This window comes from Chrysochloris asiatica, unplaced genomic scaffold (assembly GCF_000296735.1).
Source record: "Chrysochloris asiatica unplaced genomic scaffold, ChrAsi1.0 scaffold00125, whole genome shotgun sequence".
Taxonomy (NCBI): Eukaryota; Metazoa; Chordata; class Mammalia; order Afrosoricida; family Chrysochloridae; genus Chrysochloris; species Chrysochloris asiatica.
The window spans coordinates 3387557-3403776 of NW_006408643.1; the positions used below are offsets into that span (position 1 = coordinate 3387557).

General features: G+C 43.0%; 1 protein-coding gene across 1 annotated transcript in view; it reads right to left on the reverse strand.

Moving 5' to 3' along the window:
• Positions 1-16220, reverse strand: part of CATSPERD (catsper channel auxiliary subunit delta) — a 106302-nt gene that overhangs the window by 61374 nt on the left and 28708 nt on the right. The window contains exons 4-6 of the mRNA XM_006869024.1: positions 11140-11207; positions 7652-7735; positions 2850-3000 (exon numbers count right to left, since the gene is read on the reverse strand). Of these exons, the coding sequence (XP_006869086.1) occupies positions 2850-3000; positions 7652-7735; positions 11140-11207 (303 nt within the window). The remainder of the gene's footprint in view (positions 1-2849; positions 3001-7651; positions 7736-11139; positions 11208-16220) is intronic.

The following is a 16220-nucleotide window of genomic DNA, read 5'->3' on the forward strand; positions in this document are numbered from 1 at the left end:
GGCTGGTAGTTTCGAACCGCTGACCTTAAGGTTCGCAGCCCGATTCGTAACCACTACGCTACCAGAGCTCCTTAGGTATATATAAAGCAGTGTTTAGATATATATATATATATAAATATGCATCTCTAAGCAGTGCTTTTGCTTTGTCCCAAAGATTTTGGTATGTTGTATTTTCATTCTCATTTGATTCAAGGACATTTTTTAATTTCATGTTTCGCTTGTTCTATTACCCAGTAACTCTGAAGCAGCGTGTTATTCAGTTTCCATGTAGTCGATTTTGTTTCTTTGCTTTTGTTTTTTAATTTTTTAAAAATTTTACAGCATTGAGGTCTGAGAAGATGGTTTTGAGTATTTTGGTGTTTTAAAATGTATTGGGGCTTGCTTTGTGGCCTAACATATGGTTTATTCTAGAGACTGTTCCAAGTGCACTGGAGAAGAATGTCTTTTATGCTGGTGTTGGATGACATTTGATTTCATGACTGCTGCTTCCATGAGTACTGACACTGGATCCAAGCAAATGAATGAAGTCTTTGACAACTTCAGTCTTCTCTCCATTTATCATGATGTTATCTGTTGGTCCAGTGAGGAGGATTTTTGTCTTCTTTACATTGAGATGCAACCCATACTGAACCCTGTGATCTTTAACTATCATCAGTAAGTAGTTTAAGTCCTCTTTGCTTTCAACAAGCAAGGTCACATCATCTGCATATCACAGGTTGTTAATGAGTCTTCCTCCAATCCTGATATCATGTTCATCTTCATATAATCTGGCTTCTTAGATTATTTGCTCATCCTATAGACTGAATAAGTGTGATGAAGGAATACAACTCTGGGGCACACCTTTACTGATTTAAAACATACAGTGCTCCCTTGTTCTGTTTGAATGAATGCCTCTTGGTCTATGTACAGGTTCCTCATGAGCACAATTAAGTGTTCTCGAATACTCATTCTCTGCAATGTTGTCCATAGCCTGTCGTGATCCACAGTCGAAAGCCTCTACATAGTCAATAAAGCACAGGAAACCATCTTTCTGGCATCTCTGCTTTCAGCCAAGATCCATCTGACATCAGCAATGATAGCCCTCATCAATGTCCTCTTCTGAATCTGGCTTGAACCTCTAGGAGTTCCATGTCAATGTATATTTGCTACCATTTTTAAATTATCTTTAGGAGACCTTTACTTGAATGTGATATAAATGATACTGTCCAATGATTTTCACATTCTCCTGGGTCACCTGTCTTTGGAATGGGCATAAATACAGATCGCTTCCAATCAGTTGGCCAGGTAGCTCTCTCTGACAAATTTTTTTGGCATAGATGAGTGAGTGTCTCCAGTGCTGCATCTGTTTGTTGAAAGATTTCAATTTGTATTTCATCAATTCCCAGTGCCTTGTTTTTAGCCAATGCCTTCAGTGCACCTTGGACTTCTTCCTTCAGTACCATTGGCTCTTGAGCATATGTTACCTCTTGAAATGGCTGAACGTTGAACATTTCTTTTTGGGTACGGTGACCCTGTGTAATCTCTGTGCTCTAACAGATTTGACTTCTGGATCCATCAGTGTGCCTATCACTCGGCCGCCATCAAAAGGAGGGGCTAATGCTGAGTCCTGCTGGTATCTCTCCAGGGTGCTGGAACTCAGCAAGAGGGACGTGGTTTCAGATAAGAGTGGTAAGTCTTGTGAAAAGGTGGTGACGAGTTTGCCCTCCACAGCTCCAGAAGAGATCCAGGACAACTTATAAAAGGAAGCCGAAAATAAATAGAGGCAAGAAATGGAAAATAGATCCTTGAGAAACTTTTTTTTCAATTGCTAAGAATACGGAGGCTGTTAAATAGATGTATTTAAATGCATACAAAAAAAGCAAGGATGTATTTTTTAAAATAAATATTCACAAGCAAAAAATATCCAAAAACAAAGAATCATTTCAAAAAGCACTGTTGAATATTAAATTCCTGTTTGTTTTAATTCTGACCCAAACCAGCTTGGGGTATGTTAGTTTGATTTCACTGCATTACAAAATAACAGCTGGACAAGGTAGTTCCAACAGCCTGACTTAATGCCTTCTGTCTTGTGGCAGCATTTCTCCCATCCAGAGGTTCACACTGTACAACACAGGCTCAGAGCCTAGATCCCCTGATTCCTAATGGAATACAGTCTATCCTGATTGTAAATTAAAATAACTTAAAAAAAAAATGCTACTGTGGTAAAATGTACATAACAAAATGACTGTCTGGCTGTTACGTGAACCATATTTAGGTGAATAGTGGTAGGGCAGTGGTTAATGGCTTGGGTGCTGTGTTAAGCTGGGCTTTCTAGAGAAGCAAAACCAGAAACATATATATGTATATAGAGAGAAATCTATAATCTTACACTTATAGAGTCCCAGGTCTGCAGTGGAAGAGAGAGAGAGTCCCTTCCATGTGTCCATTATATTGGGAGCAAGCCACACCCCCAAGGAAGCATCCCTTTCGCTGATTGGCTGCTCACAGCCATTCACTATGGAGCTAACTCTGCCTGTATTAGGCTTCATCACCATGGGAATAAGCACATCTCAACTGCTACACCTCTGGAAATCCTGGTTTAGTCGAGTTGACACAGAACCCTACCCAGTACAGCTGCTAACCAAAAGGTCAATGGTTTGAACACACCAGCAGCTCAACAGGAGAAAGGTGAGGTGGTCTGCTTCCATAAAGATTTACAGGCCTTGGAAGCCCTATGGGGCCAGTCTACTGTGCCTTCCTCAATGGAAGTGGGTTTGGTTCTTTGGTTTGGTATTACACTGCCCATATGACGTGTCAAAAGTCACCCTCCCCAGGCCTTGCCCAACCAGCTTCCCCAGGAAGTGACTCACCTGCATTCCGGGAAACCAGCAAGCTGTTCTCAAACCAAAAGACCAGAATGCCTGTCTGACCGGGGGCGGTGTGGACATTAAGTGTCCCGTTGTAGTCAAAGGGCAGCCCAAAGCTTCTGTTGAGGGGATGCTCTGAGTATGCGAACTTGGCCTGAGAGAAAAAACTAGTGACCTTACAGAGCTCGTTGTAGGACGGCCCGACACTGGGAAGGAACATCCTTCATTATTCACACTAGATCTACTCCTTGGGTCTCACCAGAAACGATTCCGCCACCAGGGGACCCTGGACCATGTCTGGGGACATGTGTGGTTGTCACGATGGGTGTGTTGCTACTGGCATTGGGTGGGTGGAGGTCTGGGATGCTGTTTGACACTGTATGTGCTCAGGGCAGGCAGCCCCCCTCCACAGGGGAACCCCCCTCCCCAACTCCAGACACAAGGGGAAGTAACAGGAGTTAATTTCCTTTGGGTTAGTCTCTCTCTTTTCTCCACTCCACCTGCCCACATTCCAGATTCTTTTCCTAACAACTGTTTTTTGGTTATTTGGTGCTTTTTTTTTTTTTTAACACTGCTTCTCTCTAAGGCTGTCTGTTGTATCAAGCCTGAATTGCTCTGTGTGCTTTTCAAAGTGCTCTCTTTTCTGTGTGTCATGAGAGACATCAGGAAGACCCCTGCGTCCTTCATACTGCACTACGTATAGGTTGTTTTTGTTGTTAGGTGTCATTAAATCAGTACTGACTCATAGCGACTCTATGAATAACAGAATGAAACCCTACCTAATCCTGCTCCTGAGCCCATTGCTGCTTTAACTGTGCCAATCCAACTTTTGGGGGATTTTCCTCTTGTTCACTGACCCTCCACTTTACCAAGCATGATGTCCTTCTCCAGGGACTGGTCTCTCCTGATAACATGTGTAAAATGTGAGAAACCAAGTCTGGCCATCCTGGCTCCTAAGGAGTTTTATGGATGTATTTCTTTCAACATACATTTGTTTATTCTTCTGGCAGTCCATGGCACTTTCAAAATTCTCTTCAAACACCATTAACTCAAATGCAACTTTCACATGCATATGAGGTTATTAAAAATAGCATGGCTTGGGTCAAGTGCATCTTAGTCCTCAAACTGACATCTTTGCTTCTCAACACTTTAAAAGGTCTTGTGCAGTGGATTTGCTTAATGCAATACATTGTTTGATTTCTTGACTGCTGCTTCCATGAGTGTTGATAGTTGATCCTAGAAGAATGAAGTCCTTGACAACTCCAGTTTTTTCTCCATTGGTAAGAATGTTGTTTATTGGTCCAGTGGCGAGGATTTTTGTTTTCCTCACAACAAGGTGTACCAATACCAAAGTCTGTGGTCTTTGATCTTCAACAATATTTTAAATCCTCTTCACTTTCAGCAAGGTTGTATCATCTGCATATCGCAGGTTGTTAATAATGAGCCTTCTTCTAATCCTGATGCCATGTTCTTCTTCATATAATGCAACTTCTCAGATTATTTGTTTAGCATATAGACTGAATAAGTATGGTGAAAGAATACAACTCTGGTGCACACCTTTACTGATTTAAACCATTCAGTGTTCCCTTGGTCTGTTTGAACAACTGCCTCTTGGTCAATGAAAAGATTCCTCATGAACACAATTAAGTGTTCCAGAATACTCATTCTCCACAATGTTGTCCATAACTTGACATGATCTACATAGTCAAAAGCCTTTGCATAGTCAATAAAGCACAGGTAAACATCTTTCTGACATTCTCTGCTTTCAGCCAAGGTCCATCTGATGTCAGCAATGATATCCCTCATGCCATGTCCATATCTGAATCCAGACTGAAACTCTGGGAGTTCTCTGTTAGCGTACTGTTGCAGTCTTTTAAATTGTTTTACTTGCATGTGCTATTAATGATACTGTCCAATGACTTCTGCATTTTGTTAGATCACCTGTCTTTAGAATGGGCACAAATATGGATCTCTTCAAATCCATTGGCCAGGTAGTTGTCTTCCAAATTTCTTGGCATAGATGAGTGAGTGTTTCCCGTGCTGCATTAGTTTGTTGAAAGATTTCAATCTGTAGTCCATCAATTCCCGGTGTTTTGCTCTTTGCCAATGCCTTCGCTGCACCTTGGATTTCTTCGTACCATTGGCTCTTGAGCACGTTACCTCTTGAAATAGCTGAACATCAAACATTTCTTTTTGGTACAGTGACTCTGTGCTTTTCTTCCTTTTTTTTTTCTTATGTTTTCTACGTCATTCAATATTTTGCCCACAGAATCCTCTGATATTGAAAGTTGAGGTGTGAAATTTTTCTTCAGTTCTTTCAGCTTGAGAGATGCTGAGTGTGGTTTTGTAACTCCAGATCTTTGCACATTTCATTATAATATTTGACATTGTCCTTTCGAGCTGACCTTTAAAACTTTCTGTTCATCTCTCTTACCTCCTCATTTCTTCCATTTTGCTTTAGCATTTCTAGGCTGGAGAGCAATTTCAGAGTCTCTTCTGACATCCATTTTAGTCTTTTCCTTCTTTCTTGCCTTCTCAATGACATTTTGCTTTCTTCCTGTATGATGTTCTTGATGTCAGCCCACAAGTCTTTTGGTCTTAGGACATTAGAGTCTAACGCATCAAATCTGCACTTCAGATGATCTCTAAATTCTGGTGGGATATGGTCAAGGTCATATTTTAGCTCCCGTGGACCTGTTTAAACTTGCTTCAGCTTCAACCTAAACTTGCATATGAGTAATTGATGGTCTGTTCCAGTCTGTCCCTGGCCTTGCTTTCGCTGATGATATGGAGCTTTTCCACCATTTCTTTCCACAATGCAGTCAATTTGATTTCTGTGTAGTCTATCTGGTGAGGTCCATGTGTATGTTGTTGTTGTTATGTGCCATCAAGTCAATTCCGACCCATAGTGACCCTGTATAGGGTTTCCACAGAGCAGCTGGTGAGCTTGAACCACCGGTCTTTCAGTTCAAATGACTTTGCAGTCTGACGCATTAGCCCACAACCATGTATATCTTTTATGTTGTTTTAAAAAGGTATTTACTGTGAAGAAGTCATTGGTCTTGCTAAATTCTATCAGCATAGTTTCTGTCACCAAAAGCCATATTTTCTAACTACTGACCCTTCCTCTTTGTTTCCAACCTTTGCATTGCAATCACCAGTGATTATCAATACATCTTGATTGCATGTTTGATCCATTTCAGAATAAATAAGTTGGTAGAATTCTTCAACTTCATCCTCACTGGCTTTAATGGTTGATGTGCAAATTTGAGTAATAGTGGTATTAACTGGTTTTCCTTGTTGTTACCTATCTATATATCTATCACAGATTGTCTATCACAGACAGCATTGTACTTCAAGGTAGAGCTTAGAAAGTTCTTCTTCTGATGAAGGCAGCATTTTTCCTCTTTAATTTACCATTCCCAGCATAGTAAACACGTAATTGTCAGATTCAAAGTCCATTTCAGCTGACTAATGTCTAGGATTTCGATGTTTATACATTCCATTTCATTTTTGACAACTTCCAGTTTTCCTAGATTTGTATTTCATTGTTCCATGTTCTGATTATTAACGGATGTTTACAGCTGTTTCTCTTCATTGTAAGTGTGTCTCATCAGCAAATGAAGGTCCCAAAAGCTTTACTGCATTCGCATCACCACGATCAGCTCTACTCTGAGGAGGCAGCTCTTCCCCAGTCATATTTTGAGTGTCTTCCAACCTGAGGGGCTCATCTTCCAGCACGCTATCTGACAACATTATGTTATTCTTCATCATGTGTCGATAGTCAATATTCTGGTGCTATCTGACAGTGTTTCACTGCTATTCATAAAGTTTTCAGTGACTAAATATTCAGAAGTAGTCTGTCTCTCCTTTTTCCGAGTCTGTCTTTGTCTGGAAGCTCATCAGAAACCTGTCTACTATGACTGACCCTGCTGGTATTTAAAATACCCATAGCTTCCAGAATCACAGCAACATGCAAGCCACCACTGTATAATAAATTTTGTTTCCTATCTATGTGGTTAAATGGGCGGGTGGAAGAATGGATGCACGGTGCATGCAGGGGAGAATAGGAGGTCAGGTGGGTGGGTGGATGGACTGATGGGTACATCAATGGTGCCTTCATTTCCTCGTGTCTTATCACAAAAATGCCTGGTGATACGAAAGGAGGAAACGAAGGCTCAGCAAACAAATTGATTTCCTCTCATTTGCGAGCCTGGCAGTCTCTCTAGGGGAAGGCTCTCTCTCTGTGGGCTCTGGAGAAGGTCCTTACCTCTTCTGAGTTTCTGCCCCTGGGAGATCTCTATGGGGACTTGGCATCTCTCTTCTCCTACCCTGCTTTCCTGGTTTGCTTGTTTCACCTCTTTTATATCTCAAAAGAGACTGACTCAGACATGCCCTACACTCATCCTACGTTATCGTCGTAACAAAGACCACCCATTCCCAGGTGAGGAGATAACCACAGAGAGAAGGTTAGGGTTCACACCACATATTTGGGGGGAGGAGGGACATCATTCAACCCCTAGCAGATTGTTGTTGTTGTTAAGTGCCATCAAGTCAGTTCCGACTCACAGCAACCCTGCATAGGGTCTTCATGGAGCTGCTGGTGGGTTTGAACTGCTGACCTTGTGGTTCACAGTCCAGTGCTGATGCTACAGCGCCACACCAGGAGTCCATAACACACAGATAGGTAAACAAAAAGCTAGAGGATTCCTCAGATATGAAAAGCTAAGTATGTGAGTTTTCATAAAAACTTGGGTTTAGGCAAAGGACAGTTAAGTATTACTTTCCGGTCTAAGAGAACTTACTTTCTTCCCATCAACTACAAGCAGTCCGGTCTGTGACAGCGAGTGAAAAGAGAAGATCCCACCCACAAAACCAACTAATTCTTCCTGTGAAGCGAACAGAAAGCATAGTGTATAAGCAAGCGAGAGACCTTCAAAACTTATAGACACTGATTTGGCTTCTAAGTTTCAGTTCATGTAGAACGAAGGGAAGTGGGTGTTTAATCATCAGTTTCTCCTCTAGGGAAATACAGTACATCTAGAGCAACAACCTGAGGGAGGACAGCCCTGTTGTCTTGGGGGCTTCGAGGAGGTGGTGTGACCCAGAACTTCAGGACTTCAGAACAGGGTAGATATTCTCTGAGTCAGAAAGAAGCTTTCTCACCCTCTTATTGACCTGAGGCTCCTGATCTCTCTTTCTCGGTTTGAGCTGTGTGATTTTTGCAAAGGCCTGTACCTCTCTGAGCCTCCCTCCCTGTATTAGTGTCTGGGGGCTACCCCAAAAATGGGTGGCTTAAAACAATCAGGGGCACACTCCCTCCTCTCACGGTGCCAGGGGAGGATCGTTTCTGGCCACGCCTAACTTCTGATGGCTGCTGGTAGTCTGTGGCGTTCCTTAATTTGTACACATACCCCTCCAATTCCTGTCTCCATCATTGCATGGCTGTGTCCCTCTGTATGTTTCTATGTGCCCTCGCCTTCTCATGAAGTAGCAGACATTGGATTTAGGGCCCATATAAACCCAATATGAACTTTTGTGAACTGATTATATTTGCAAGAACCCTAGTTTCCAAGAAGGCTACATTCTGAGGCTCTGGTCAGACAGGATGTTTGGTGGATAGACTTATTTGAACCCACTAGAGTCCCCTCATCTGTAAAATGGGGTGATGATAGTTACGGATTCCATCACATCTACTCATGGAAGTCTTAAACCTGGTGTCTGTGTAGGTGATCTTGTTTGGAAATAGGGTCTTTGAAGATGTTTATCAATTAAGTCCACAAGAAGATATATTACAGGGGAGTGTGGGCCCTAATCCAATGAGCCCATTCCAACTCCTAGAGACCCAACAGGACTAAGCAGAACTGCTCCCTAGGGTTTCCAAGCCTGGAATGTTTACAAAAGAAGACTGCTACATCTGTCTCCCAGCGAGTTTGAACCGCTGACCTTTCGGTTAGCAGTGGAGTGTTTAATGAATGCTCCGCCTCCTCACGAGCTCTCCATAAAGACTGAGTTGGGCTGACCTGGAGCCATTCACTTCCTGTGTAGCTCCCTGGGCCTTTTATCCAACTCCTTTGACCTGGAATTTTTTTCTGATCTCTTAAAGAAGCAATAGTTCCAGTTTGCCCATCAACGACTAAGTACCGCTACCACGCAGTACAGATGTGCTTAATTTCACTTTCTCACCGAATTTAACATACCTTACTGTCAAAGTTAAACTTTTGGAATTTGTATCCCAAGTTTTCTGAGAAGTATATGTTAGCCTGAGATGCCACATCTCCATACAAATAGGCAAAAATGTAATTACTTATATCCTGGGGGAAAAAAACACATAAAACATTCAAATTAAAAGAAGACAGGTACAGGCGCTCAGGAAGGTACACGTTCATCACATCATTATTCACAATGGTCCAAAGGTGCCAACAACCCAATGTCCATCAACAGGAATGGAGACACACGGTGGGCTGCACCTTGGCAATGCCCTGTCACTCAGTCATACAGAGGAACGAAGTCCTGGCAGGTTCTTCGACATGGATGAATCCTGGAAGCATGATGCTAAGTACAAGAAGGCAGACACGGAAGAGCAAATATTGTATGCTCCCATGTATATGAAATCATCTGAAACAGGCAAATGCCCAGAGATAAGAATTTGATTAGTGGTGACCAGGGGGTGAGGGGAATGGGAGAGTGTTGCTTAAGGGGGGCTAGATTACTGTTTGTTGTTGTTGTTAAGTGTCATCGAGTCAGTTCTGACTCAGAGTGACCCTGAGGTTTCCAAATGTTAAGTCTTTGTGGGAACAGAGAGCCTTATCTTTCTCCCACAGGGCGGCTGGTGGGCTCAAACTGCCAACTTGGTGGTTCGCAGTCCAGTGCTTATCCTACAGAGCCACCGCACTTCCAAGTTGCTGTTTTGCTGTCATTGTTAAGTGCTGTCTAGTCAGTTTCGACTCATAGAAACCTTGCATAAGGTTTCCGAGGAGCACAGAGCTTGCAGTCCAGTGTATTATCCTGCAGTGCCCCACCAGGACTCCAAGTTGCTGCTTGCAGGGGGAGAGGTGAAAGACATTGGGGGAAGGATGGTGGTCGTGGTTTTACAACATGACAGATGTCATTAGTGCCACTGAAATATGTACCGAAGAATGGTTGAAATGAAAAAGGTTTTGTCACATACAGCCTAGGACAATTTTTTTTAAATACGAAGACGATCGATGCCAGCAATCACATTCTGGGGCATAGATGCCAGTTAACTGAAAACATGTGCACACAAAAACCTCCATATGAATGTTCACAGAAGCTTTATAGATAATCGCCCCCACATAGAAACAACCAAAATGCGGCATGGCGCATCGACACCATGGAATACACTACTGTTCCCAAGAAAACATGCAATACAGAGGAACAAACCACCCAGACGCCAAAACCCTGGATACATCTCTGGTGAATGATGCTGAGTGAGAACAAAATAAAGCCAAACGTGAAATTATTCCATTGACGTAACATTCTTGAAGTGATAAAACAACACTGTGTGTGTCTGCTTCTATGCAACTTGTCCCACATGTAGGTTCCGGTAATTGCACTGCCGTCCAGACATGGCTATGTCCTCCAATCACCTGCTGTCACAGAAACGCACAGGACAGAAGCTTTCCTAGGTTGCGCTGCTGACATCGTGGGTTGTGTGTTGGGCTGTTAACTGCAAGGTCAGTGGTTCAAACCCACCAGCTGCTTGCGTCATGGGAGACAGATGAAGCTGTTTGCTCCCATAAAGATTTACAGTCTCAGAAAACCTAAGCAGTAGTCCCTACTGTGTCCTAGAGGGTTGCGATGAGTCAGGATTGACGTAATGGCAATGGGGTGCAATCTTTACCAAAGCAGACACCCAGGTCTTTCTCTGGCCGATCAGCTGATGGGGAACTGTCAACCTTTCGTCTAGCATCCAGCGCTTCACCACTGTGCCACCAGGGGTCCTTACAACACAGAGCCAGTCATGCTTTCAAGATAATATCTCAAATCATTTGTTTAAAACTAAGTTTTAAATGATTTTATTTTACTTCTAAATATTGTAAGGAGATAGTGGCTGCATTCCCAGTGTGCCAACCATGTGACCTGAAAAAAGGTCTCGAGCCCCCTCCCCATCTTAGGCTCACTCCTGAATGACCCCAAAACAATGCTATTTGCTGTTAAGCTGCCCTGAGCGATCACCACCACAGCCCTCAAAGCTTACTGGCTTGATTTTTATCCACAATGATCTGTGTTGGGAGTATGGTCAAAAAAGAAAGAAGAGAAGCTTACTTACGAAACAAATAGGATTCTCACTGTAACAACAATTATCACCAGTAATATGTGAAACGGGGTGGTCTATACCTAAAAGGAAAAAAAAATCATTTGAAAATACATATAACAAGTACCTGAAGTAATGAAAAAATACACGGCATGGATCCTCAGTCTCAGCACGACTGACATTTGGGCCTGGGACGTTCATGATTTTCTTTAAACTTTTTTGTTTTTTAGCCTTTTTTTTGTTCCCTTTTACTTTTATTTGGGTAGAAATCCGTTTTCATAATGCTACTGTATAAAATATACAAAATATATGCTATCTCAACAAGTTCTACATGTACAATGCAGGGATATCGGTCACATTTTTTGATCCCACTTTTTATTGAAGTACAGCCCACCGACGGGAAGCGGCCCGTCCAGGTGAGACTGTTTCTCTGGAGCTTGTTATCACGTTCCTCACTGTCCCCCTCACAGATGTGCTCACCGCGTACTTTTTTCTTTGCATCTTTGTTCCTGATAAAAAATCCGAGAGACACTACAAAAAGAAACACGCTCCAGTTGTAACCAGTTCCTCTGGGGCCCCCGAGTGAGACAGCAGGCACGAAAGGAGTTTAGTCTGACTTCAACTGGACCTCTGCCTGAAGACTCATACCCATGAACCAAAAGCCTCACACGTCAAAGAAAGAAAATTCCCCGGAACTGCGTCACCTGTCAATCAACTCAGACACCTTCCGATGTGAGGTGTCCGACAGCAACTTCCGTGCCCGGATGTGACCTTGCCCCTTACGAATAATGTATACTCACTTTCCAGAGATCCCATGAATATATATGACTCCCCTGACCTTGCAGGTTTAAATAAGCTCTGTGTTGTGTATTCTGTGCTCATACAACTTTAGTCCTGCTTGGTTAACCAGAATTGAAAGTTTCTACTCTTGCTTTCTTGCAAATTCAAATCCACCAGCTGCTGCTCCTTGGAAATCTGAAATAGGGTTGCTTTGAGTTGGAACTGACTTGCCAGCGCTTAACAACCACGACACTGTCACCATCAACCCAGGATGAGTGTGTTCTTCCAACTGGTAGAAACCTGGACAGGTGGACACAGAGGAGGAGCTCACACAGATATGTTGAGTACACGGACAGGAAGGTGCGCATATACACAGGCCACTGACTTTTCACCTACTGAAGGTACCTTACAAACACTGTGCAGATCAAGAAACTGAAGACTATCAGGATACACATTCAACCCCATCCCCGGCAGAGGTCTCTCTTCCTTTTCATCCTCCTGCCCAATTAATATTATTAATTGTGGCAAAATATGATGTGGCTTCAAAAAGCTCTTGGAAAAATGGAAATACAAGATGATGGAGTTTTTCCGTGAAGTCACCTCATATGTGAGTATATAACAAAACATTTGGTGTAGTACATGTGAATCCAGGGACATTAATTATAGTTCCCATGTTGTGTTACCGTTGTATCTACTCATTTCCAAATTGCTTTCATTACTCTTCACAGAAACAGGGTTAGAGCCTTTTCTAGGGTGAGGACCATTCCACACACTAGAGGGTGTATCGCAGCATGCCTAGCTTCCACCCACTCAATGCCAGCAGCACCCCTTCCTCCTGTTGTGACAACCACAAATGTCCCCAGACAGCACTCAGTGTCCCCCTGGGAGGCAAGACTGCCCCAGGGTTAGAGGAAACACTTCTAAACCCCACCAGCAGCCGGAAGAATGGGCTTTCTTCTCAGGGTTAGGCTATTCTGATTTTTTTTCTCTTTTTTTTAATTCCAAAACATCTTGAGATCCAATCTCACATCAAGGTAACTTGGTACACTTGGATGCTGCTGTTCCCATTTTAATCTTTCTTTTAAAAAAATCATGGTAAACTATACATACCATTTCCCATTTAATCAAAGCTTTGCGTGCATAATCCAATGGCAGTACATACATTCAGAATGTTTTGTAACTGTTACCACACTCTACAGGCTGACTTTGGAAACATCGCAGGCCCAGTTCCATACCGCCTCAGCAAAGCAAACAGCGCAACTCAAAAAAAAAAAGTTGACCCTAGACTGTAGTTTATGAAATATACAACAGTATTATGAAAAACTGTAAAATCATGTGATAATGAACACATGGAACATGGAGACTTGAAGTAAACACAAGCTGAAGAAGGGAAAATGGCACCAATCAGCTTGCTTGATACAGCATCACTCACCACAAACCTACAATTCGTAAAAACAACAACAACAAAAAAAAAAACCCCATGTCTGATAAGCACAATACTGCAAAGTGCATCAGATGAGGAAGACCCGGGTTTCTCCATCTTTTCTCATCATCCCATCCAGAAACAATAGCGCCCCACTCTCTCCTCACTGCAGGTCCTGGTAACCTAGACTCTACTTCCTGTCTCTATGAATCAGCCTAGTCTAGTGTTTTCCTGGAAGTGGGATCCTACACTGTTCGTCCTTTTGTGTCTAGCTTATTCCACTCAGTACAGTGTCTTCCAGCTCCATCTATGTCGAAGCACGTATCAGAACTTCAGAACACAATGAGATACCGTCGGGTCTTGCACCGTGCCCAGAATCAGCTGTGGGTCAAACCATTGTGACAGTGAGGGTTTTCTTTCTTTTTGCTGTTGTTGAGACTATGCACAGCGGAACACACCTTGACAGAGTCTAGATGTGCAGTTCCGGGACATTGGGTGCTTGCTCCTCTGTGACCTTCAGAGTTGCTGTTGTCAGTCTGATGCCACTGAGAGAGCTCTTGAAAGAGCATGATGCTCAAGGCAGACATTCTTTACTGGGTTAGCTGATCTACTGTTTGCTTTTAAGACTTGAGGTATTTTTGGTTGAAGGTTTCAAGATTGTCTCAGGGTAATAATCTTGGAGGTTCATCTACCCCCAAGGATTCTATGAGAATTTGAAATCCTGTCCTGCATTCCCACCTCCCTTTTTATATCAGATGAACCACCACTCACTGTCAGTTTGTCATACTATGGTAGTTTGTGTGTTGCTGGAAGCTAATGCCACCAGGATTTTAAAAGACCATCAGGGTCATCCGTGGGGGACAGACTGTGGCAGAGCTTTCAGGCTAAGCCAGACTAGGAAGAAAGAAAATCAGGACCACTTCTGAATGGCTAGCCACTGAAAACCTTATGGACACAGCAGAACAGTGTCAGATAGAGTGCCGGAAAATGAGCCTCTCAGGTTGCAAGGCACTCAAAATACACCTGGGGAAGAGCTGCCTCCTCAAAATAAAGTTGACCTTAATGCCGTAAACGGAGTAAAGCTTTCAGAACCTTCGTTTGCTGCTGGGGCACAACTCAAACTGAGAAGAAACAGTTGCAAACATCCATTTGTAATTGGAATGTGGAATCTAGGAAAATTGGAAGTTGTCGAAAATGAAATGGAACGGCATTAGTGAGCATCCCAGCAACACCCAAGTCATGGACAGTTGGGTGGCGGCTCTGCATGAGACTGGCCATCTGGGACAAGCACATGGCTGGCTTACTAGGCTGGGGAAGACAAACCGAAGAGGAATGGCATCGCATTCATCATCCAAAAGAGCAGCACATCAAGATCCGTCTTGAAGTACAATGCTGTCTGTGACAAGACACCATCCACACACCTACAAGAAAGACCCCGGCCCTTGTCTGTCAGTTTGTCGTACGGAGGTGGCTATGTGTTACTGCAATGCTGGAAGCTACACCACTAGTTATTTTAAATTTTCACCAATGACAGACAGGTTTCAGCAAAACTTCCAGACTAAGACAGACTAGGAATGAGGGCTATCATAACTGACGTCAGATGGAACACCACAAAGATGTTCACTTGTGATTGATGGACTATGCAAAGGCATTGGACTGTGTGGATCGTAACAAACTATGGATAACATTGCAAAGAACGGATATTCCAGAATGCCTCATTGTGTTCAAGAGGAACCTGTACATAGACCAAGAGGCATTAGTTTGAACAGAACAAGGGAACACTAAATAGTTTAAAATCAGGGTTGCATCTTTTTATTGTACTTATTCAATGGTGTAGCGCTGCAGGATTATCACTGGACGGCTAACCACAAGGTTGGCAGTTGAAACCCACCAGCTGCTCCTTGGAAACCCTATACAGGGTCGCTAAGAGTCAGAACTGATTTGAGAGCCTAACAAACAACAACAATTCAATCTATATGCTGAGCAAATAGTCTGAGAAACTGGGTTGTATGAAGAACATACATCAGGGTTAGAGGAAGACTCATTATAGCTGCAGGTGATATAACCCGGCTTGCTGGAGGTGAAGAAGACTTGAAGATCAAAGACTACAGCCTTCAGTGAGGATTGCATCTCAGTGTAAAGAAACAATAAACCTTACAACTGTACCAACAAATAACATCACGATAAACAGAGAAAACAATTGAAATTGTCAAAGACCTCATTCTGCTTGACTCCACAATCAACACTCATTGTTGCAGTCAAGAAATCAAAAGATGTCTTTGTAGTGTCATGAATGTCTCGTCGCCTTAGTCTTTGTAAACTTAACCAAACTACCTTTTTTCCTTATCGATCTAGGAGAAGATACTGCTAGGACGACAAGATGCAGCTATGGATGTTAACAGACTTAGTTGCAATTGTAAAAACTTGAAACTCTAGAATGGGTATAAAATGAGCCTTCTCAGGAGGAGAGAGGAATCTCACTACCATCAAAGAAGAAGAGTCCGGAGTAGAGGGCATCCTTTAGACCCCAAGACCCCTACACACTGGACCTCCTCAACCCAGGGACAGAAAACTGAGACCAGAGAAGCAGCATCGGAGCAGCAGCAGCAGAACCAAGAACCAGAGCATGAACCAGTGTAGTGGGCTCCCTGGCCCACCGAGCTAGTCCAGCTGAGTGACTCCGGGCAGAAGGCTTGCTTGCAGAGTGGGCTGCCTCCAGGCACTTAGATGTGGGGGCTAGGTTCGCAGACCCAAGGAGCTAGAGCTGACCGAGTGCCTTCATGCTGGGGATTAAGGTGGAGCAAAGGCTTTTGATTGTGTGGATCATGACAAGCTATGGACAACATTGAGAAGTATGAGTATTCCAGAACACTTAATTGTACTTCTAAGAAAT